General features: G+C 44.8%; 1 protein-coding gene across 6 annotated transcripts in view; it reads right to left on the bottom strand.

Annotated features, from left to right (window-relative positions):
- Nucleotides 1–25804, bottom strand: part of znf609b (zinc finger protein 609b) — a 196536-nt gene extending 170732 nt beyond the window's left edge. For 2 of the 6 annotated variants that reach the window (XM_078430043.1, XM_078430049.1), the window contains exons 1-2: nucleotides 25482–25804; nucleotides 4996–5899 (exon numbers count right to left, since the gene is read on the bottom strand). In XM_078430043.1, coding sequence (XP_078286169.1) covers nucleotides 4996–5775 — 780 coding nt within the window. In that variant the 5' untranslated portion in view covers nucleotides 5776–5899; nucleotides 25482–25804. Of the gene's footprint in view, nucleotides 1–4995; nucleotides 5900–24479; nucleotides 24509–25481 lie in introns of those variants that run through there. The other 4 variants (XM_078430045.1, XM_078430046.1, XM_078430048.1 and 1 more) reach the window with 4 other exon arrangements.
- Between the last annotated feature and the right edge of the window lie 236 nt (nucleotides 25805–26040).

Below are 26040 nucleotides of genomic sequence, written 5' to 3'. Positions count from 1 at the left end.
CCCGTCTGGACCCAAAACATCATCTATTCCTTCTATCCCGCTGAGTTACTCCAGCATTTGGTGACCCCGTCTTCGGTGTAAACCAGCATCTACTGTTCCTTCCTACATATTTAAAATGTGATGCAGGACTAGAAATGTGCACACTTTACTACTATTCCTACTCCATCACTTTCTGTGCACATTGCAAGCATTATGCAAGGCAATCATGTGTTTTGCCCTCGAAGCTGAATTACAATTGACTGCTGGTTTAGGGACCTAGTTCTACTTTGGACCAATCTTTCTGTTCACTTCTGGCAGCGTCGCTGGATAGATGGGGAGCTGATGAACAGCCAATTCTCTGCTTATCAGAAAATAAAACCATTTTTGGCAGTTAACAAATGTGCTAGATCCAAAAGATTTTTTTTCTGCATCATTTTGTTTCAGCACAGTTTGCCAACAACAAAACACTTGCCTTGGGTGTTTATTTTAATGCAGTTCACCATTGTTGTGAGCAGCTTACTTTAAACATCCTCAAACGTGTTGAACTTGACGGTCTTCCTCTATTTAAATATTCTAATCTAACAGGGGTCATTGAGTGAATATTAATAAGGACTGGCTGATTTCTTTTCACTCCAACAAGCACAAGCTGTTTAATTACCATTTGTAGACCGGAGTTTGTGCCTCTTTAAATAAGCGCTTTGTCTAATTGTTGGAAACCAAGCAGAATGAAAAAGTCTCCCTCACTGACTTTCCACAGGAGGTTGTCAGTGAAATATGTTATGACTTAGACACCATATTTTTCATGTCAGCAACAATGAATTCTCAAAATCTATCCACGTGTCATTTGAGAACTTGAAAATGTGAGCTTAAGTCCGCTAACTCAAGTATCGCAGTTTCATTTCATGGCTAAATTTGTCTTCTAAATTTGGCTGCTTTTGTTTTTCCTGTCTCTCTTACTTCTGCCAAACTCTGCTCCTTATTGCCATGATAAACAGCTCCTCCCTCCACAAGCCATTCTTGGACCTGCCTCTCTCAACTCTAACTTGGATGTCATTATTATTCACCACAGTGTTCCTCAGCATTAACGCATTCACTTGATCCAAGCACGTTTCATGGCACTGCTTCCACTTTGGGTTCTGTATTAGTTGGTTTCTCCTCAGTGCTTCTGATTTGGAGAAGCCTACATTATTCATGCACTGTATCAAATGGGCATCCAAATAGGCTCTGTAGTCACAAAAAATATAGAGGTAAATAGTCCAACTAGATCTGGGTATATAGATTGAGAGAGGATAGAGAGGCAGCATCTTTAGTCAGAGGGTGGTGAATCTGTAAAATCCATTGGCACAGAAGGCTGTGGAGGCCAAGGGATATTTTTACGGTGGAAGTTGATAGGTTCTTGATGAGTAAGGGTGTCAAGGGTTATGGGGAGAAGGCAGGAGAATGGGGTTGTGAGGGAAAGATAGATCAGCCATGATTGAATGACAGTAGACTTGATGGGCCAAATGGCTTAATTCTGTTCCTGCAACCTATGAACTTATTGAATTTATGAACTAACAGGACTTTCGGCCATCAAATCCATGCCGACCAACAACCGTCCATTTACAATAATCCAACGTTAATCGATTAAAAAAAAATTCTCCCCACATTTTCATCAACTCTTCCCAGTTTCTACCACTCGCCTACGTACGACGGACAATTTACATTGACCAATTAGCCTACTATCCCACACATTGGAATGTGGGAGGAAACCCACATGGTCACAAGGAGAACGTACAAACTCCACACAGATAGGACCAGGGGTCAGGATTGAGCTCGGGTCTCTGGCGCTGTGACGTAACAGTTCTACTCGCTGCACCACTGTAGCTCCCCACAGCTAGAGGCTTGAAAGTTTTGTGGCAATACTTTGCATGAAGACCGAGGTGCCCTAAATCTTCACTGTTCAATAAAAGGATTTGGTCAAAAGCGATGCAAAAATCCATTCAGACATCATTTAATCTGCTCTGAGAAACCTGAATCAACCCAATCATAAGATGAGAGTCCCAGCAGAAAGACACCCGACTGTTGACAGGCTACCGAGGTCTGGATCCAGGGACCCAAGCTAAATGTACAGGTTCTGACAGAGACTTAATTTGTTATATAGGCAACCAGTGAAACTAGAACACAATCATTGTCGTTCAGGTCATAATAATATCTTTTAAAAATTCTGTTAGAAGGGGAAAGTTGTCAAAGTCGGTGCAATGTAAAACAGCTTGCATCTACAGAACCTTAGGCATTGAAGTACTTCAAAATGTGCTGTTTGCTGTAATGAAAGGAAGCACGCAAACCAATGCACACAGCAGGGTGCCAGAAACCCTCATGATCAAACGATAATTTGAACTATTTATTAACACTAGTTAACGAATAAATGCTGACCAAGACATTGGTCTAAATCCTACTGCAGGATATTTCATATTCAACTGAGAGAGAGGCTGCCGTCTCAATATAAGTCTCAGCCCAGAGCTTGCCTTATCTTGACATTACAGCATTGCACGCTGAAGTGGCCGCTCAGGACTCATGTCACATAAAACCCTGGGGCAAGGCTGGACTCAAAGGCAAGAAGATTTGCACTAAGCTGAAGCTGACCAAGAAAGTTCACACAGTAACAGGACAGGAAGTCCGGGGGAGGCGGGGGGGGGGGGGGGGGGGGGGGGGTTGATTGGAGTGATGAAAAGACACTAATGAAATATTGACTTTATCATCTGCTTTGTCTCAAAAATTCTTGACCCGATTCTCAACCTTAGTTGAAAATCAATTGCGGGTACTGCAAATGGGCCAATGGTACTTTACTTCATTGTCACGTGTACAGTGAAATTCATTTTTGTATACAGTTCAGTACAAGTATCACTATACATAAGCACTTCAAAACATCTAAGGTAAGCATCTCAGATAAAGCACAAGTGTACACTGTATACACTGGAATTTAGGATGAGAGGGGATCTTATCGAAACGTATAAGATTATTAAGGGGTTGGACACGTTAGAAACATGTTCCCAATGTTGGGGGAGTCCAGAACAAGGGGCCACAGTTTAAGAATAGAGCCATTTAGAACAGAGATGAGGAAAAACATTTTCAGTCAGAGAGTTGTGAATCTGTGGAATTCTCTGCCTCAGAAGGCAGTGGAGGCCAATTCTCTGAATACATTCAAGAGAGAGCTAGATAGAGCTCTTACGGATAGCGGAGTCTGGGGAGAAGGCAGGAACGGGGTACTGATTGAGAATGATCAGCCATGATCACATTGAATGGCGGTGCTGGCTCGAAGGGCCGAATGGCCTACTCCTGCACCTATTGTCTATTGTACAGCAGTGGTACACTGAGACAGTATATAGAGTTGTCAGATTTGGCACCATTTAAGTCCAAGTTGTTATAAGTGCAGGGTTCTTGACCTGAACATGAAGGACCGTGGTCTTGGCAGCATTGCAGGGTCAGCTTGGCTAAGCGTAGCCGTGATGGCCCGCTCCACCATTTCCAAAACCAAGGTAAATTAAAAAACTATTGATCCAAAACGTAAATTCTTGTTTCTTTCTACAAACACTGCTTGAACTGCTGCTTATTTATGATGTATTCTGTTTGGTTCAGCTTTTCTGCAATGGTTTTGAAAGAGATCACAGGGTTAAGTGTTAAGCATGATCTGCCCCATCACAGATAGCAAGTCCATTTGCTTTCAATTCCTATCCATTCAACCCCACTTTTGTTTTAGAACCAGAGCTCACCACAAGAAATTCATTGTAGACACTAAATGCTGAAGTAACTCAACAGGGCAAGCAGTATCTCTGGAGAAAAAGAATAGGTGACGTTTGGGGTCGAGTCCCTTTAGAAGGGTATCAACCCGAAACATCCAGAGATGCTGCTTGACCCGCCGAGTTACTCCAGCATTTTGTGCCTATCTTCGGTGTAAATCAGGATCTGCAGCTCCTTCCTACACAAGAAATGTATTGATGGACTTCTTTTTTTTGCTCGTACCATTCTACGCATCTACTTGTCTGTCACTGTTTGGGCATGTTGAACATGGAGAACACTCAAACATTTGACAACAGTTTACTTGAGCACAAAACCGACCGACCACCTAACCTCAAGAACCAAACCCACTTGAGAAATCACAATGGCAATACCCACACAGCAATCCGACTCCCCGCTCCAACAGCAGGGGAGTGTGGTGAATTCATTAAACCGAACACCTCCATCTGCCTTGCTCCCAATGACATAAAAAAGACACAAAATGAGACTGTCAGTAAGACAGGCCGCATCCCTGGAGAGATGTAACCCCCTGAGTTACTCCAGCATTTTGTGTCTATCTTCAGTGCAAACCAGCACCTGAAATTCATTCCCACCCAATGACATCAATACAATGTATGCCATCCTCATTTAGAGATATCAGGTGGGCTTACCGTCGATCATTGCGGCAATCAGTGGGGCACAATCTCTCTGGCCGAACTGAATGGCTAAACTTTTACAAACAGCAATGCTCACAATCAATCCAACTTCTGTTTCTCCCCCCCCAAATTATCCACACATACAAATAGTTCCCAGTGATTTCTCCTTGAGCATAGTCGAATACAGATGTCAGCCAGGCAGGTAAATGGCATTCTAGCAGACAATGTAAGTGAGCTAAGTACTCACCATCCAGTTAATGAGTTCACTCGACTGACATTAATTCAGCTCCCATGCACCAGTGATTACCTCTCAGCCTATTCCCTTAATGATGTCATGAGCGTAGAGAGTCAAACAAAAACATGTGCAAATTACCTCAGCAAAAATACAATAAATATAAAAAGGCTCTGATCAGCCTTTCCAGCCATCCCACTCACGAGTGCTGATCTTTCAGTAGATTGTTAAAAGGATAATTGATTGCCTGATGAATCAATTGACAAGCCACTTCATGAAACACGAGAATCTCTTCTCTCAGGTTCTGATGAGAAACCACTAATCTCGTTGCTGGATCTGGGTTTACAAGGGAACACGAACAGCCATTGTTCCTACCTTCTCCGTCTTGACCTTCTTCAGTGGTCGGCACTCACTGTCGACCTCCTCCATTTCGGGTTTAATTCCCAGCAGGTTGGAAATGCTGTTGCTATCCAGTGGTGCGTTTCCCAAATCCAGCACTTGGACGGCAGCCCCGTCTGGGCAGCTTGTGCTCGGAGCACATTCAAACGAGCTGCCCTTTGGCCCTGACCCCAGCCCGAGTTGTTGTGCAGTATTGGCATCGTTCCCAGGAGGCGGCTGCACACCTCCACTGCTCTCACTTTTATCCTTTTTGTTTTTGCTGGATCCAGCCTCCTTGTCCTTTTTTGAACCGGCTCCATTCCGAACAGTCTTTGGACCTTTTTCCGATCCTTTAGACGTACTGTTAGATGACCCCAGCCCACTGGGATTCACAATTTCTGCAGACCGCGCCTGCATTTCTTTCTTGCCATTTCCTGATTCTCCCACAGTATAGAGAGAAGCAGCTGACACGGATTTACTTCCTTCCTTTGCATTTTTGCTCCTTTTAGCCTTCGATTTGCTCTCCTTGGCCTGCGGGGCTTGAACTGGAGTGACAAACTTGATATTCTCTGGTAGAGCTGCCACGGCGTTTGGCACTGGGATGCTCCCATCTTTTGATCCCGACATCTCCATTTTCTGCTGGTCTTTTTCCAAATCTGCGTCCAAGTCAATGATTAAATTCCCAACTCCGATATCCCACTCATCCCCACTGTCGTAGGCATCAACAGCATTCGAATCCACACCTTTCCCAGCTGAACTGCTGCTACTTAAGGACATCTTAGATTCACCTTCCCTGTGAAAAGATTCCTTTCTCTTCTCGGTTGCCTAGTCTAGTGCTGGTGTGTTAGGTTTTTATCGTAGAGTCCTCACAACTTCTCCTTCGGTGCGGGTACATTATCGCCTGGAAAAGGCAAGGAAAACTGCATGAAAAACAGACTTATTGTTGGTGCATTGAAAAATCAACAGCCAGTAAGCCAACAAGCACAGATAACATAGAAAAATTACATGTTTCTAATCTACCAGCCACCAAGATATAGAAAGACACAATTTACTAGGTGCTAACGAGTACCAAGTAATGACAGGTGAATTGTGGATGGCAATGTAAAGGACACAGATAAACACAGATGTAGTATCAAAGCAATAATTAGCTGCGAGGCTGGCAGGCAGGTGGAAAACAAAGATTTAAATCACTGTAGATACAGGTAATCCAATTAACCCAGTGCAAGTTTACCACACATGGTGTCAGTGCCACAGAATTCACCTAAATGTAATCTCATGCAAATAATAAAGGGTTTGCAATGGCAAGCGAAGACTTGGCCAAGAAAATATTGTTAAAAATGCATGAACTTAAAATTGTCTCTGCTTTTATAGACTAAGGATACAAACCATTTCCAACGCACGAGTTATCCACACAAGGCAAAATAGCCTGCCCAAAATATTTCACTGAAAGCCTGATAGGCTTCATTTTTACAAAGTGCTGGAATCACTCATAGGTCAGACAGCATCTCTGGAAGGCACAGATAGGCGATGTTTCAGGTCAGATTCCTTCTTCAGACTGATTAGTCTGAAGAAGGGTCCTGACTCGAAATGTCATCTAACCATGTCTTCCAGAGATGCTACCTGACCCACTAAGTTACTCCAGCACTGTCTTTTGTTGTAAACCATCATCTGCAATTCATTGTGTCTTAATCCTTCCTATTTAATTGCCTTGGTTTTACATTTCTCATCTGATTCTTTACCTAACTGATCCACAGAAACAACTTTAGCCCTTGCCCTAACGTTTAAAACTCACCCACTGGCTATTTTGAGTCATTTGATGTTTTATTGAAAGACACAAGATTTGAATCCTGCCTGCTTGGCGGAAGTTGTAAAAATAAACACCTGTGCGTAACACACCCTCTGTGTTATCTTACACAACGTTGACCTATACACACCAACACACCACTCCAAAGATGTACAGGTATGTAGGTTAATTGGCTGGGTAAATATAAAAATTGTCCCTAGTGGGTGTAGGATAGTGTTAATGTACGGGGATCACTGGGCGGCACGGACTTGGAGGGCCGAAAAGGCCTGTTTCCGGCTGTAGATATATGATATGATATGATAATGCAATAAATGATCTTCAATGAGTACAACCCTTCTGCGTCTTACCATGACCAACACCCAATTCATTAGCCTATCTTTCCTTCAGGTGAAAATTGACCTAGGTGCATTATTTTTCAAACAGGTCACCAAGCCCATCGCAGCATTTGCACCAAAACTGTAGGGTAGAGTTAGAGGGGAAACAAGACACGCAAAAGGATCAGCAAACTAATTGAAAAATAATTTATATCCCTGTGTTTCTAAATGTAAGCTTTCACCTGTAACAGCTGCCTGTTCATCTACACAGCAGCTGCTTGGGATAGCACTCCACTATCTTTCATTTCAATGCGACAAACAACAGATTAGGAAAGGCCAGAATGTTACAACCCTTCAAGATAGAGAAATATCGTGACAGTGGTTTCTTATCAGAGGTGGAACGTATTCCTCAAGGCCAGAGGAATAGTTTTGAAATGTTAGCGCTATTATGTTAGCATTTTGCACACATGATCTTGTATTGGGATCAACAAAGAATTGGAAGTGAGGAATTTAAGTTGGATATCCGTGGCACTCCATGCCCCGTGAACACTGCCACAGCAGGTACGTGTTGGAGCTGAGTCAAGTCTATGATAGGGCTTAAAAGGACACAAAGTGCTGGAGTAACTCAGTGGGTCAGGCGGCATCTTAGACAATATATAATAGGTGTAGAAGTAGGCCATTCGGCCCTTCGAGCCAGCACCGCCATTCAATGTGATCATGGCTGATCATTCACAATCAGTACCCCGTTCCTGCCTTCTCCCCATACCCCCTGACTCCGCTATCTTTAAGAGCCCTATCCAGCTCTCTCTTGAAAGCATCCAGAGAATTGGCCTCCACTCCTTTCTGAGGCAGAGAATTCCACAGATTTACAACTCTCTGACTGAAAAAGTTTTTCCTAATCTCCGTTCTAAATGGCCTACCCTTTATTCTTAAACTGTGGCCACTGGTTCTGAACTCCCCCAACATTGGGAACATGTTTCCTGCTTCTAACGTGTCCAATCCCTTAATAATCTTATATGTTTCAATCTTTTAATCTTATATGTTCCATATCTTTGGAGAACATGGATAGGTGACGTTTTGGGTTGAGACCCTTCTTCAGACTGACTGTGGAGCTGGAAAGGGGAAAGGCAGGGCAAAGTAAGACAGGTAATAGGTCACCACAGGCGAGTGGGGTTTTTTGACAGGGGGGATGTCTTCGACCATGATGGAGCTTAGAGTCCCAACCTTCTCACCCAGAGATAGCATTACTCCCACTGAAGTCCAGCAGACCTAGCTGAAGTGCAAGCTTGGTTTTAATACCATACTATATTCAAACCTTTAATCCAGAAATCAAAAATATGATGAATACCCAGCATAATTTCAAATGGAAATATCGTGCTTTGCAAGGCTAACCTCAACAAATTACGTGAAGTAGGAAAAATAGACATGGGTGATGATGTCAATATAATATTTTTGGATTTTCACAATGACTTCAATGTCATATTGCATGATAAATTCACGACTAAAATTGCCATGCAATCAGGGACAAGTAGTAGAATGAATAACAAATTGGTTGCGAACTAGAAAAGATATGGGCACTCCAGCGTGCAACAATGGGAAATGAGGATCCAAAAGCATTGGTGCTGGGACCACTGCTGTTCATTGTTTACATCAATGATTTGGGCTTGGGAATTGGAAGTACAATTTCAAACTGTGCCCAAAGCCCAAATATTTATGGGGCAGCTGAGAGTAGCTGCTACTGTAGAGTTAGTAAGGGTTATGAGTTCAAAATAAAATTACAATTAATGAATGAAGTTGTAGGCTGGACATTTAGGTACCAAATAAAATTCACAGCTTCAGCATGAAATAGCTTAAAGGACAAAACCGCTAAAACTTGAGTCAGGGCCACAAGGGCTTTAAAGATGACTTCAAAGCATCAGCGATCATTGCTAAGGAAACAGAACTGGAAAATTGAGGTTTGTGTTGGAACACGCATGGAATCCCGGCAAGACCCCGCAGAATATTGAACACAATTCAGGTCTCCAAGCAATGAATATTGAGATTCTGAGGAAGGGTCTCGACCTAAAACGTCACCTCTTCCTTTTCTCCAGAGATGCTTCCTGACCCGCTGAGTTACTCCAGCATTATAGACAATAGACAATAGGTGCAGGAGTAGGCCATTCAGCCCTTCGAGCCAGCACCGCCATTCAATGCGATCATGGCTGATCACTCTCAATCAGTACCCCGTTCCTGCCTTCTCCCCATACCCCCTCACTCCGCTATCCTTAAGAGCTCTATCCAGCTCTCTCTTGAAAGCATCCAACGAACTGGCCTCCACTGCATTCTGAGGCAGAGAATTCCACACCTTCACCACTCTCTGACTGAAAAAGTTCTTCCTCATCTCCGTTCTAAATGGCCTACCCCTTATTCTTAAACTGTGGCCCCTTGTTCTGGACTCCCCCAACATTGGGAACATGTTTCCTGCCTCTAATGTGTCCAATCCCCTAATTATCTTATATGTTTCAATAAGATCCCCCCTCATCCTTCTAAATTCCAGTGTATACAAGCCCAATCGCTCCAGCCTTATGTGTCTATCTTCAGTGTAAACCAGCATCGGCAGTTCCTTCCTACACAATACTGAGATGTACTGGATAAGATTAAAAAAGTTACAGGAATTATATCTGAGAAGATTGAACAAGCCAAGACTTTACAAAAAGAAAATTGAGAAGTGATGCAAGCAGTCCTCATGATTCTAAAACAGGATCGATGGGAAAATTATATTTGCATTTGGTGGGAGATCAAAATCAGTGATCCTAAATTCCCAGATTTGCTGAATAATTCCAGCATCTTATCATATCATATCATATATATACAGCCGGAAACAGGCCTTTTCGGCCCTCCAAGTCCGTGCCGCCCAGTGATCCCCGTACATTAACACTATCCTACACCCACTAGGGACAATTTTTTTAATTTATTTTTAACATTTTACCCAGCCAATTAACCTACATACCTGTACGTCTTTGGAGTGTGGGAGGAAACCGAAGATCTCGGAGAAAACCCACGCAGGTCACGGGGAGAACGTACAAACTCCTTACAGTGCAGCACCCATAGTCAGGATCGAACCTGAGTCTCCGGCGCTGCATTCGCTGTAAAGCAGCAACTCTACTGCTGCGCTACCGTGCCGCCCCTTCTTTTTAATTTCAGATTTCTAACTGCAGCTTTTGGTCAAAAGATTAAGACGGTCACTAATAAATCCAATGGGGAATTGAGTGTTGAATGTGTGGAAGTCACTCGAGAGGAATAATTGCGATGAATGAGAGAAAAGGCATTTAAGCGAAAGTTAGGCAAGCACAACAAAGGAATAAAAAGAAACAGTAATGAGGTCAGTAGAAGAGGAGTGGAAGGAAGCACAGGCAGCAGTCTGTTTCTCCATGAGATTCTGCATGATTTAAGCACCTCAACTTATTTTAATCAAAATCCTAACCAGCTAAGAAGTACTGTTGCTCCTTTAGTTGTATACGTTTGTCAACCAACTAGAGTAAATTTGTAAAGATGGGGAAATTGTAAATATGTTCAATTGTGCTGGTCATACTCTAGATATTAGAGACTGAAGTGTGGAAATGGGCGTGGAAATGGCATAAAAGCAAAGAGGTTTATGGTTGGAACTCCATAGCATTGGGCCGGAAAAGCCCAAAATCCGGTGTGAGCACATAAAAGATGGACAGAAAAATTAGAATGTGTAGGAAGGAACTGCCGTTACTGGCTTACACTGAAGACTGACACAAAATGCTGGAGTAACTCAGCAAGTCAGGCAACATCTCTGGAGAAAAGGAATAGGTGATGTTTTGGGTCGAAACCCTTCATCAGAATCTCTTAAAAATTAGAATATTCCTTTTGCCTCAATCTTGTATAACTAATGGGATACATTAGATGCCAATGAGCAGATTATTTTAAAAAACCTTACATGTTCAACCAGCACTCATCATGGATGGATCGTACGGAACATAGCTTTCTACCAAGTTCCATATAAACATATACCAATTATAGACCACCAAAGATTCAAGGTAAAACTAACAAGAGTGGAAATTATGGATAATTTTTTGAACAGGAATCTGACCGAGATACTTCTATGATTAATGGCGGGGATCATTACAGTTCATTATCTCACCACATTATTTGTATGCCAAATCCCAATGCAAACTGGTCACCTCCCCATTTACCTAACCAGGAGTGGTGCTGGTATCAGTGGCAAGAGGACGGTAATTACAGAATGATGTGGACAAAATACATGAAGAAAAGTCGGTGAAATGAGATGGAAAGATATAAAGCGGAAATTGAGTGAATAATAGTTTAGTTTAGAAATACAGTGCGGAAACAGGCCCTTCGGCCCACCGAGTCCGCACCAACCAGCGATCCCCGCCCATTAACACCGTCGTACACACACGGGACAATTTACACTTATACCAAGCCAATTAACCTACTAATCTGTATGTTTTTGGTCTTCAGTCTGAAGAAGGGTCTCGACCCAAAACGTCACCCATTCCTTCTCTCCTGAGATGCTGCCTGACCTGCTGAGTTACTCCAGCATTTGGTGCAAAAAATACCTTCGATTTGTACCAGCATCTGCAGTTATTTTCTTACACTGTACGTCTTTGGAGTGTGGGAGGAAACCGTAATCTCGGAGAAAACCCACGAGGTCACAGGGCCAACATGTAAACCCCATACCGACAGCACCCGTAGTCAGCATCGAACATGGGTTGCAATAGCTGTAAGATAGCAACTCTACCGCTGCGCCACCGCCCAGAGTGGAATTGCCAAAGAGAAAGTGAAAAAGGCAAGGCAATCTACAAAGATGCAACAGTGGGTGAACTGTAAAGGACAAGTCCATTACATAGAATCGCATTGATTCTAATGGCAGAGAAACAGATATTGTTCAGCACGACTAATTCAGATAATCCGACACAGGAGCCTCTTGTGCTCTGGTTTCATCTAATATTATGGCATATTATGATTGACATACACACTAACCAGAATATCACTCCAAGTCAGGTCATCAATTGCCTAGACTGAACAATGCAGGATTAGCTGTACTTAAAAACATGAGGGCATTTAAGTTTGAAAGCAATTTACGCTGATGATCACAGCCTTGCATCCACTAGTCAGGCATCAAAGGCTAGAAGAACACAGTTAGATAAGAACTTGACAGATTGAGGATTTAGGCTATGTAAACCCCAGCGTCTGCCTTGTTATTTAATAAGATCATGACTGATCCTTCACCTCCAGCACTGATTCTCTTCATTTACAAATTCAAAATAAAAGAGCCTCCACAGTCTTTCGCTGCCCTCTGGGTGAAGATTATTTTTTGTCTCCGTTATGAGTGGCTTGTTTTGAGACTGTCACTGGTTTTCGTTAACCAGCGAAGATAACATCACTACATCTACTCCATCAGCCCTGAAAGAATCACACAGCAGTGAAACGGGTCAAAACAGCCGTCACTGGCTACGTTGGCCAAGATGCCTATCTACGTTAGGCCCATATCCATCTACTCCTTTCCTATCCACGTGTTTGTTCAAAATGCCTTTTAAATGTCATAATACTATCTACCTCCACCACCTCCCCTGACAGCCACCTCCACAATCCCCAACTTCAGTGTGATCAATAGAGTCGCTTCTTGTTACTCCAGCTCTCCGTTGCAGGAGACATCCTGGTGAATCTCTACTGCACTCTCTCTATTGCTACCACACACTCCCTACATTGTGATGACAAGAAACATACACAATACTCCGGATATGGCCTAACCGATGCTTTGTACAACTGCATATAATGTCTCGGCCTCTGATGGCAGGTATTACCAAATACCTCCCTGCACCATCCTCACAGGGACCAAATGCAGGTAAATAGGACTAGCTTGTTATAGTTAACTCATCCCTTCCCACCCAATCCAACCCCCTCCCAGGTACTTTCCCCTGCAACACCTGTCCTTATACTCCCTCCCTCAACACCATCAAAGGACCCAGACAGTCTTTTCAGGTGAGACAGAGGTTCACTTGCACCTCCTCCAACCACATCTACTGTATCCGCTGTTCCAGGTGTGGACTCCTATATATCGGCGAGACCAAGCGCAGGCTCAGCGATCGTTTCGCTGAACACCTCCGCTCAGGTCACCTAAACCTACCTGATCTCCCAGTTGCTAAACACTTTAACTCCCCCTCCCATTCCCACACTGACATTTCTGTCCTGGGCCTCCTCCATTGTAAGAGTTAGGCCCAGTGTAACTTGGAGGAACAGCACATCATCTTTCACTTGGGCAATTTACACCTCAATATATTGACTTCTTTAAACTTCAAGTAACCTTTGTTTCCCTCTCTCTCTCTCTATCCCTCCCCCTTCCCAGTTCCCCGACCAGTCTGACTGTCCCTAATTACATTTTATCTGTTTGCTGTTACCTTCTCTCAGCTAACAACGATCTATTCTACATGTTCCTTGATCTCCTTTGATGTCTCGTTCTCACACCCGACACTCCCTCATCTCTGTATCTCCCCTTCCCCGACTCTTGGTCTGAAGAAGGGTCTCGACCCGAAACATCATCCATTTCTTCTCCCCAAAGATGCTGCTTGAAGATAACTAGGTTAATTCCCAGAATGGCAGGACTATCATATGTTGAAAGAATGGAGCGACTAGGCTTGTATACACTGGAATTTAGAAGGATGAGAGGAGATCTTATCGAAAAGTATAAGATTATTAAGGGGTTGGACACGTTAGAGGCAGGAAACATGTTCCCAATGTTGGGGGAGTCCAGAACAAGGGGCCACAGTTTAAGAATAAGGGGTAGGCCATTTAGAACTGAGATGAGGAAAAACTTTTTCAGTCAGAGAGTTGTAAATCTGTGGAATTCTCTGCCTCAGAAGGCAGTGGAGGCCAATTCTCTGAATGCTTTCAGGAGAGAGCTGGATAGAGCTCTTAATGATAGCGGAGTCAGGGGGTATGGGGAGAAGGCAGGAACGGGGTACTGATTGAGAATGATCAGCCATGATCATATTGAATGGCGGTGCTGGCTCAAAAGGCCGAATGGCCTCCTCCTGCACCTATTGTCTATAAGATGGGCTGAGTTACTCCAGCATTTTGTGCGTAAATAGGACGAGCCCTTAGACAGCATGGACAGGTTGGGCTGACGAGCCTGTTACATGCTGCACAGCTCTCTGACTCAATGACCACACTGCCAACCATCAGTAACCCATCGGAAAAGCTACATTTGGAGTATGGCAAGGCAACTTGGAGTATTTTGTACAGTTCTGGTCACCCTGCGATAGGAAGGATGTCATTAAAGTGGAAGGGTGCCAAGAAAGATTCACGAGGATGCTATCGGGTCTGGAGGGTTTGATTGACAAGTAGAATAAGCTGGATTTTTTCCCCCTGGAGCATTGAATGCTGAGGGGCGACCTTACAGAGGTTAATAAAATCATGAGGTAAATAGACAAAGTGAATAGCTAGTCTTTTCTCTAAGTTAAGGGAGTTCATAACGGGAGGGCATGTTTAAGCTGAGAAGGAAAAGATTTAAAGAGAACCTGAGGGACAACCTTTTCACATGGAGGGTGGTGTGTACATGGAACACACTGCCAGATGAAAAAGAGGTTAGTACAATTATGAAATTGAAAAGTCACTTGGACAGGTGCATGGATAGGAAAGGTTCGGAATATGGGCCAGGAACAGGAACGATTGGGTAACTTGGTTGGCATGGATGAGTTTGGCCAAAGGGCCTGTTTCTATCAAAGAATAACACCAAATGCTAGAGTAACTCAGCGGGTCCAGGCAGCATCTCTGGAGAAAAGAAATAGGTTGCATTTCGGGTTGAGATCCTTCTTGAGACTGAGAGTCCGGGTCTAGACTCTGAGACTAGAGGTGCGAAAAGGTGCAGAACCAGCATCGATGGCCTGTGTCCATGCTGTCTGGCTTTATCTTTGCATTAACAACAAACTTGGATATATTACACTTGCTTCTCTCATCCAGTTCATTAATATAGATTGTGGACAGCTGGAGCCTCAGCAATAGTCCCCGAGGCAACATAAATATTTACAGCTTCCCTGTCCAAAATATCCCACTAATACCGACTCTTTATTTTCTGTCTGTTAACCAATGCCTAGTACAGCACCATCAACTCAGCCTCCATAATGCCCATCATATTCTTATATTTATATCCCGCCCGGATTGCACAAGAGAATCTGTGAACATGCCCATATACTGCTGTTAGGGTCAGCTCCCATTGGAGCTCAAGGATAGACACAAATTGCTGGAGCAACTCAGCGGGACAGGCATCTTCAGACACCCTTCAGGGTCTCGACCCGAAACGTCACCCATTCCTTCTCTCCAGAGATGCTGCCTGTCCCGCTGAGTTGCTCCAGCATTTTGTGTCTATCTTCGGTTTAAACCGGCATCTGCAGTTCCTTCCCACACTCCCATTGGAGCTCAATGGGAACTGCAAGCATGCAGGGAGACTGCCAATCTCACTTCATCAAACCCTCACAGCTCAGCAGCAGGGCAGAGGATACATCAAACTCACAGTTTTAAACCCAGTTTGAACCTCAGGTACCAGAGATGAAAGTCGAGTATTTAATCTTTGACTTGAGGGGGCACAGTGGTACAGCGGTAAAGTTGCTGCCTTACAGCGCCAGAGACCCAGGTTCGATCCTGACTACGGGTGCCATCTGTACGGACTTTGTACATTCTTCCCGTGACTGCATGGGTTTTCCCCGGATGCTCCGGCTTCCTCCCACACTCCAAAGATGTACAGGTCTGTAGGTTAATTGGCTTTGGGAAAAATTGTAAATGGTCCCTAGTGTGTAAGATAGTGCTAGTGTACGGGAATCTAGTGTGCTGGTGTGACTGACTTGGTGGGCTGAAGGGACTGTTTCTGCGCTGTATCTCTAAAGTAAAAAAAACATCGGGTGACTTTCCCTTTAAAGCATGAAAAACCTGAAAGTAAATCTGCTTAGTTGATATAAAACATGTTAGATAAGAACCGAACATTTAAAGCCTTCGTTATGGCTACTCCAACCAAGTTAATTTATGGAATCTACTGTCTGAAAGGATGGCGGAAACAGAGTGAATTAGTGCTTGCATGGGGGAGAAAGGCAGTCAAAGGAAAAACCTACAGGGCAACAGGAAAGGATCGAGGCTGAGCTACCATAAAATCAATGGATCAAACGATTTCTCTTCCAGTATAACAATGAATCAAATTTCTTCGCTAATTCAACCAGGCAAAAAATGCATCAAGTATTACACACACATCACAATGTTTACGTTCTAAGCATTTTCGATGCACAATTTAGTGACTCGTTGGAAAAGAGATTTAAATGCAGGCAGGAGCACAGAATAACAATGCACTGTCCAAGGCCACAGCTTCGCAGATGGTGCAGACTCCAAATCAAAATGCAGGTGTTTCCCCACAAAGAGCTGAATGAACGATTTGGACCACTATAGTAGAGGTCCTAGCTCCTGTCGGTATCAGGGGCACAGACATCGCTCAGTGAGAGTGACCTCCCTCCGAGTTTATAAGGATTTAAATGGTGATCTCTAATGTATACAGAAAAGAGAAAATAAATGTTTTGAAAGGTTAGCCACTTCAGTTGCTTCATTGCACAACAAACTGAGACTGCTGGGCTTTTGTTAAAAAGCAAAGCGAAGATCAGTCCAGGAATAAATGAACTACAAAAGTACAGCTTTGCTGTTACAATGGTCTTTTTGACATTCATAGGGTAAGCAGTTTCCCCTGACTGAGACAAACGGAGGGCAGGGTGGTAAAGAATTGGGAGGGGAGTTCAGGAGGACAGTAAAAGAGAAGTGGCACTTCCCTTGATTCCCAGCAGCCATGAAGTACAATGCAAACAGCTTCATAGAAAACAAACCATTTGACCCACGTGGAAATGAAAGTGTTTCACCACACACGATTGACAGAGATCATAGAAAAGTGCAACACTGGAATAGGCTCTTCAGTCCACAATGTCTGTGCCGAACAAGATGTCAAGATCCGCCTGCATGTGATCCATATCCCTCCAGTCCCTGGATATCCAAGTCCCTATTTAAAAGCCCCTTAAACACCATTATCATATATGCCTCCAATACTACCCTGGCAGCGTGAACCAGCCACCCTACAAAAGGTTCTGCCCTATCAATACCTCTCATCATTTTATATCCTTCTGCTAGGTCTCCCTCCAGTGTTCCACCAAAGGTCCATCCAATTTCCCCTTGTAACTAATCCCCTCTAATCCACACAGGGTTTTCAACAGGTTCTTGCATCTTTTCAACCTCACGCCATCAATCTATTCCCTTTTCCCTCGTCTGTTTATACAACTAATTGTTAAAAGCACATATGCAATTTTGCCTTAAATTCCACGAGTATAGAAGCATTTCCTGAATTGAACATTAGATGTACTAATACAAGGTTTTATTCAGAGCCAAGTTTAGGCCTTCTTTACAGGTAGAAACATCATTGTCTTCTCTTCCAAATTATTTCAGAACCTTAAAGATGTCCAATAACCTTTAGTTTTTCTGAAGAAAAGAGATCATCACTTTGTCCTAGAAACCTCTCAATGTTTGCACCATCTGGATTCAAGATGGCTCCCAAGCCAGGCGACTCTGTGCGCTGATCACAGAAGTGGATCTGCAATCACACATTACAATCGTTCCACTCTTTTAAATCTCTACTCCAACAGCAGCATTTCTTACTTTAACTAAGCTTTTCCTAATCTCCTTTCACGGGCGGCACGGTAGCTTGGCGGTAGAACTATTGCCTTTCAGTACCAGAGACTCAGTTTGGTCCTGGCTATGGGTGCTGTCTGTACAGAGTTAGTACGTTCTCCCCGTGACCTGCGTGGGTTTTCTCCTCCAACACTCCAAAAGATGTACAGGTTTGAAGGTTAATGAGCTTGGTATAAATGTTTAAAAAATGTCCCCAGTGTGTGTAGGATGGTGTTAGTGTGCGGGGATCGCTGGTCGATGCAGACTCGGTGGGCCGAAGGGCCTGTTTCCGCGCTGTATCTCTAAACTAAACTAAAGTAAAAATCAATCAATTTTCCGACTCCCGGGACAAGAAGACCTACCGTAACAACTCTTGGTGCTGCGAGGACCGACCAGCGAGGCCCACGGCGACCGTGGAGACCAGCGGCTTACCGACCTCCCAGAGATCAGACTTTACTGGACTTTATCTTGCACTTATCGTTATTCCCTTGATCATGTATCTGTACACTGTGGATGACTCGACTGTAATCGTGTATTGTCTTTCTGCTGACAGGCTAGCACACAACAAAAGCTTTTCAACTAAACTAACTAAACCAAGCTTATACATTTATTTCACACCTTCACATCATTTAAAATAAGATCAGAACTCCATACGCGAGTCTATTCTATCAAAATATCCCTCAGCAATGAGAACAGCAGTGTGAGTATGAGCAGCAGAGACCAGATGGGAAGAATGCAGATAGAATTCTCTGCATTAAATATTAACTGCCACATGTTTATCCAGTTAGACAATCTCCAAGCTCCTGGAGTTTATTACTCTCCTCGGTGTATTTGAATTCTGAATGTCAGGTCACAAATCTAAAAGAAAATGCTGCAACATTGAAAACCTATACGAATTTCAAAACACTGGAAATACCCAAAGGGTAAAGAGGCATCTGTGCAGGCAGAAACACAGTCAACATTTCAAATTGTTGACTCTACATCAGCATCGAGGTCTGATGTCCAGCTTTGTGAAGTTTAGTTTAGGTTTGAGATACAGCGTGGAAACAAGCCATTTTGGCCCACAAGTCCGCGCCGACTAGCGATTACCCTGCACACTAGCATTATCCTACATATCCGAGACAATTTACAATCTTTACCAAAGGCAAATTAACCAACAAACCTGTACATCTTTGGAGTGTGGGAGGAAACCGGAGCACCCGGGAAGAACCCACACGTTCATACAAACTCCACATAGACAGCACTCGTGGTCAGGATTGACCACGGGTCACTTGCGCTTTAAGGCAGCAACTCTACCACTGCGTCACCATGCCTCCCTGCAACCAGACATGATCTACTGACAATTTCCACATTTCCTGTTTCAACACCGATTCTTGAGTGAGATCATTCTCCACTTCCAAACTGAAAACCAATTGCTTCCCACTCTTTTAACCCAGCTTCTACTTCCCAGTCGTGGCCTTCAGTTTTGTTAACAGGTCTATCGCTCGGTGGCACTCCATTAAATTCCTTTTGAAAACCCAAAATACACATCAACTCTCTTCATTACTTCAGCAAAGAATGCAATCTAGTAAAGCAGCCTTGCTTTTATTAAATGATAACAGAGATTTACTACCCAGAATTTTTCCAAATGACAACTTTACCCAGGATTAGTGTCAAAGTTTCCCTCGACCATTGTTAACCTAATCAGTCCGCAGTGCAGCCAGATCAGCTGAAGGCTTTGCCAGATAAAGTGAATCAGTAGACACAAAATGCTCGAATAACTCAGCGAGATCAGCAGCATCTCTGGAGAGAAGAAAAGGGTGACGTTCTGAAGGGTCTCGACCAGAAACAGCACCCATTCCTTCTCTCCAGAGATACTGCCTGCCTTGCTGAGTTACTCCAGCATTTTGTGTCTATCTTCAGTGTGAACCAGCATCTGCAGTTTCTTCCTACACAAAGTGAATCCGAAGATACACACTACTCTGAAGAGTCTCGACCCAAAACGTCACCTATTCCTTTTCTCCAGAGATGCAGCCTGACCCGCTGAGTTACTCCAGCTTTTTATGTCTATCTTCGGTGTAAACCACCTTTTGCAATTCCTTCCTGTGCAAAGTGAATCAGAGATGTTGGGATACAGGGAAGCCCAGTCAAAAGTGTGATGCTGGAGCAGATTACAAGGACCAGCGGAGCAAGAATATCATGTTACATATACACACAAATATATATTTGATGTACTGAGCAAGTAGAACCAATGTTTATTCACAAAATGCTGGAGTAACTCAGCAGGTCAGGCAGCATCTCGGGAGAGAAGGAATGGGCGACGTTTCGGGTCGAGACCCTTCTTCAGACAGTCTGAAGAAGGGTCTCGACCCGAAACGTCACCCATCCCTTCTCTCCCGAGATGCTGCCTGACCTGCTGAGTTACTCCAGCATTTTGTGAATAAATACCTTTGATTTGTACCAGCATCTGCAATTATTTTCTTATACTACAAGTAGAACCAGTGTGAACACAGCACTCAGTAATGCTACACAGGGTATGACATCAAATGCACTGATTTGTTTGATTTACTGGACTGTGAGTTTAGCACAAGTGGTGAGTGAGGTTGTTGACCCCACAGGTACAATTAGTACTATTTCCTGGCCATTGATTACTAGGATTTTTACAAAGCAGGTGCATGCTTACCTGCAATTATCTTTTATTGCTTTCTCAACATTCACCACTCAGCTTTTATGAGCCCAAGTGTGATTTTCACATTCTGGCAGCTATCATGTAAGATATCAGTAACACATCCTTTATTTGAATTTGATTTGAGTAATTCAGCAAAAGGAACACAATGTGGAGTGATATATATTTTAATAGATTAATTTGATTTCCATTTAATCTATTAAAAACATCACTACACATTTTGTTCCTTTTTAAAAATTTCCTTGCTCTGCATCCATCATACAGTCATGGAGCACGGAAACAGGCCCTTTAGCCCAACAGGTCCATGCCGACCAAGATGTCCCATCTAAGATGGTCCCACTAGCTTTCGTTTGTGGGTATTGACTCTCTTCTGAAGTCATGATGCAGCTTAATAGGACTTTGGTTAGGTCGCAATTGGAGTATTGTGCACAGTTCTGATCGCCCCATTACATGAAGGATGTGGAGGCTTTAGAAAGGGTGCAGGGGAGGTTTACCAGAATGATGTCTGGATTGGCAGACAGGAAACAAAGAGTAGGGATTAACGGGTCCCTTTCAGAATGGCAGGCAGTGACTAGTGGGGTACCGCAAGGCTCGGTGCTGGGACCGCAGCTATTTACGATATACATTAATGACTTAGATGAAGGGATTAAAATTAACATTAACAAATTTGTGGATGACACAAAGCTGGGTGGCAGTGTGAACTGTGAGGAGGATGCTATGAGGATGCAGGGTGACTTGGACAGGTTGTGTGAGTGCGCAGTTTAATGTGGATAAGTGTGAGGTTATCCACTTTGGTGGTAAGAACAGGAAGGCAGATTATTATCTGAATGGTGTCAAGTTAGGAAATGGGGAAGTACAAAGAGATCTGGGTGTCCTTGTGCATGAGTCACTTAAGGTTAGCATGCAGGTACAGCAGGCAGTGAAGAAAGCTAATGGCATGTTGGCCTTTATGACAAGAGGAGTTGAGTATAGGAGCCAAGAAAGCCTTCTGCAGTTGTAACAGGGCCCTGGTGAGACCAAACCTGGAGTACTGTGTGCAGTTTTGGTCTCCAAATTTTAGGAAGGACATTCTTGCTATTGAGGGCGTGCAGCGTAGGTTCACTGGGTTAATTCCCGGAATGGCGGGACTGTCGTATGTTAAAAGACAGGAGCGACTAGGCTTGTATATGCTGCAATATAGAAGGATGAGAGGGGATCTTATTGAAATATATAAGATTATTAAGGGATTGGACACAGTTTAAGAATAAAGGGTAGGCCATTTAGAACGGAGATGAGGAAAATCTTTTTCAGTCATTGAGTTGTAAATCTGTGGAATTCTCTGCCTCCGAAGGCAGTGGAGGCCAATTCTCTGGATGCTTTTAAGAGAGAGCTAGATAGAGCTCTTAAGGATAGGGGGATGGGGAGAAGGCAGGAATGGGGTACTAATTGTGAATGATCAGCCATGATCACATTGAATGACGGTGCTGGCTCGTAGGCCGAATGGCCTACTCCTGCACCTATTGTCTAAGGGGTACTAGCGACAAGGAGAGGTCAGACAGACTTGAATTGTTTTCTCTTGAATCCCAGAGGTTGTGGGGAGACCTGATAGTAACATTATGAGGGGTATAAATGGGGCAGATGGTCAGAATAGGGTAGAATCTTTTTCCAGGGTGGAAAGATCAAATACTAGAGTGCATAGCTATACGGTGAAAGGGGAAAAGTTTAAAGGAGATATGCAGGGAAAGTTTCCTTTGCACAGAGGGTGGTGAGTGAGTGCCAGGGTTGGTAGTTAAAGCAAATACATTCGTGCCATTTGAAAGACTTTTGGAAAGGCATATGGATATGCAGAGAACGAATGGATATGGTTCATGTGCATAAAAATGATGGTCTTGGTATCATGTTCGGCACAGACATTATGGGCCGAAGGGCCAGTTCTTGTGCCATACTGTTCTATGTACTGTTGCTTTTTTGCCATCATATTGTACTTGTGTTCCATGATCCTTCACTGGATATTTGGCTTTAGAAGAAATCACTGCCAATACCAGGCACATGGCCTCCCAGAGCAGCTCAGATTGCCTGATACATATTTGACAACTCTTCTCAGTAATCCAGCCGGCACCACGCTAACAAAGTCACACAGACAGTCCCAGCCATCAGTCGCTGCAAATGCTTTCAAGTGGTATCAGCCATGTATCTGACCTATGATGAGACCAACAATGGTGAATCAATGACCTTGACAATCAAACCAAGCTCACCAAGTGACAAATCACCACCAGTAAACATAACAAAACACACCGACTGCATGAAAACCTCCAGATGTAATATGCAGCAACAGACAACTGAAACTCCCATTTTCCATGTTGATATTCCAAACACTAAAATAGAGCATAATATGTGCATTTGTTAACAAACTTCAATAAGCAATTAAAGATCGACACAAAATGCTGCAGTAACTCAGCGGGACAGGCGGAAACGCCAGATGGAAGGAATGGGCGACGTTTCGAGTCGAGACCCTTCTTCAAACTCATCAGGCTTGGGTGGCGTTTTGGGTCGAGACCCTTCTTCAGAGGAGAGGGTCTCGATCCGAAACATCACCCACTCATTCTCTCCAGAAATGCTGCATGTCCCGCTGAGTTATTCCAGCATTTTATGTCTATCTTCGGTGTAAACCAGCATCTGCAATTCCCTCCTACACATGCAATAAGCAAACGTTCCTCATCTTTGATCATCAATGGAACACTACCAGATCAGTTACAACACGATAACTGGTGCCAACAGGACAAGCTCTTAATTTAATCCAGATTTTTAAAAAACACTGAACAAGTGGCAAGTGCCGAGGCTGCCTCATGTCACAGCTGCCCAGTGGGCAGATTTATGGGATCATTCAGGTCCTGCATGACATCCACAATGCAAGGCAAATCCATGCAGATCCAATCTGCCACCAACAAGACTACCCTGGCACTCCTAACACCAATCCTTAAATGATTTAACAAATGCTTTTCTCAATTATACTCCACGTACAACAACATTTTGAACACAGTCCCACATGCATTTAGAGACACTCAGGTCAGGAAATGTTGCATTAAAAATAAGCTTGCATTTTGATAGCACCACTTAAAATCTCAGGTCACCTTAGTCATAAAGTACTTTTAGACGTGGCAACAGCAACTAATTTTGTGGGTGTTGCACTAGCGATAATGATATGCCAAGAGGTCAGAATTCCCCTAGCCTTCAAAATAATGCTGTGAGATTTTTTTTACATCCACCTAACAGGCAGGTGGAGCCTTGGTTTAAATCCCATCTGAAAGACAACGTCTTTGTAACAGCGCGCTGGAGATTCTGTGCTGGAGTCTCTGAAATAGAACTTGTTTATACAGCGGTCTGGGTGCGATTACCAAGCTACAGTTGACAGTACGCATCACAATCTAGTACTGAGGCACATCCCCCAATATTCCTAACACCCAAAAATCTTTAACTTGACCCGTAACCCCGTTTCTAAAAACAAAATTCCAAACCATGAAATGGATCGGTTTACAAAACAAATACATTCGTGCCCTTTGAAAGACTTTTGGAAAGGCATATGCAGTTCGGATGAGGAAACCCCAAATAAGAGAACCAGCAAGAGATGGGCAACACCAGAACATATGCTAGTATAAGAAAATAACTGCAGATGCTGGTACAAATCGAAGGTATTTATTCACAAAATGCTGGAGTAACTCAGCAGGTCAGGCAGCATCAGGAGAGAAGGAATGGGTGACGTTTCGGGTCGAGACCCTTCTTCAGACTGAGGAAGCCCAGACCAGAACATATCCTCAGTCTGAAGGGTCTCGACCCGAAACGTCACCCATTCCTTCTCTCCCGAGATGCTGCCTGACCTGCTGAGTTACTCCAGCATTTTGTGAATAAACACCTTCGATTTGTACCAGCATCTGCAGTTATTTTCTTATAGAACATATGCTGATCGGTTTACAAAACAAACCACGGTGATCAGGGGGAAAAGATTCACCTTCCAACACTCATCTCCACCACTCAACATTCTGTCCAACTCTCTTAATAAAATCCACACTGGACGGTCTGCGCTGGTCTCTGGAGCAAGGTTTGAATCACAATCATCTGACTCAGAGGGTGCTGCAAGAGTCTGAGCCAAGTGCACCAAGGCACCGAACAACATGGAAAGAGGGGAGGAGGGATAAGTAAACAGACAATAAACGAGACTCAGTTTTAACAGAAGGGACTCTGTCTGCTTGTGAGGCTGCCAGCGTTGGGGGCTCGGGCACCACAACAATGCCTCCCTCTCTGCTCGCTCTTCGATGGCGATACTCTCAGCCAAAGCCAAGCAGGGGAGGGAAGGGGGGTCTGAGGTTTATTTGGGATGGGGAGGGGGCTGAGGTTTATTTGGGATGGGGAGGGGGGAGGGGGCTGAGGTTTATTTGGGATGGGGGGAGGGGAGGGGGCTGAGGTTTATTTGGGATAGGGGGCTGAGGTTTATTTGGGATAGGGGGGAGGGGGCTGAGGTTTATTTGGGATAGGGGGAGGGGAGGGGGCTGTTTATTTGGGATGGGGAGGGGGGAGGGGGTTGAGGTTTATTTGGGATAGGGGCTGAGGTTTATTTGGGATAGGGGGGAGGGGGCTGAGGTTTATTTGGGATAGGGGGGAGGAGAGGGGAGGGGGCTGTTTATTTGGGATGGGGAGGGGGCTGAGGTTTATTTGGGGAGGGGAGGGTAACCCTGACCCCGAGCATCCTCGTCCTGCCCCCCTCTCACCATGTGCCGGCTCCGAGGTGCTGAGATCCGGCCCGGAGCCTCTCGACCCAACCACCCCCCTCCCTACCACCTGTCACCCGGGCAGCCCACTAATCGAGCCCCCTGCCCGGTCGCGGGGGGGTCAGGCCCGACATCTCTCCACCTTCTCCCCAACAACCCCGGGCCGGGCCCGGCCTCGAACAAAGGGATTGCTCCCGTCAGCCGGGCCCCGGGGCGACACAGAGCGGCGGCTGGGCTGAGCTTACCTTACCTACCGGGGGTCCAGGCTGTGCTGAGGGCTCGGGGGACGGCGGGCCGCTCTCACCGGGGGATGGCGGCCATCTATCTCACTCTCCACCGACAGCTTCGTCCGTCCGACAGCGGCGGCGAGGCCCGAGGCCGCAGGCGGGGCAAGGGCCGGGGCCAGGCCAGGCCAAGCGGGGCCAGGCCGGGTCAGCTCTGCACGGCTTGGGTCAGGCTGCGGGGCCGCTCTAGGGCCCGATCCCCCCGCTCCGCTCTCTCCGCTCCCGGATCCGCGCAGTCCCCGAGGCGAAGGACTGATGCACTGGCGAGGCGGCGGGCAAAACCCGGCGCGGGGCCCACCAACGCTCGGAGCGGACTGACTGACTGCCGGGCGGCCCAAAACCCGGCGCGGCGCGGCGCCCACCAACGATCGGAGCGGACTGACTGACTGCCGGGCGGGGCAAAACCCGCGACGGAGTCACCTCAAACCCCAACCGGAGCGAGGATAAAACCCGGGCTGCAACTCGGATTTGGACCTGGGAAAACACGGAACGGATTCACAGACGGAGTGAACCAAGAGCC

Source organism: Rhinoraja longicauda, chromosome 38 (assembly GCF_053455715.1).
Source record: "Rhinoraja longicauda isolate Sanriku21f chromosome 38, sRhiLon1.1, whole genome shotgun sequence".
Taxonomy (NCBI): domain Eukaryota; kingdom Metazoa; phylum Chordata; class Chondrichthyes; order Rajiformes; family Arhynchobatidae; genus Rhinoraja; species Rhinoraja longicauda.
This window is presented reverse-complemented; position numbering and strand designations above follow the sequence as displayed.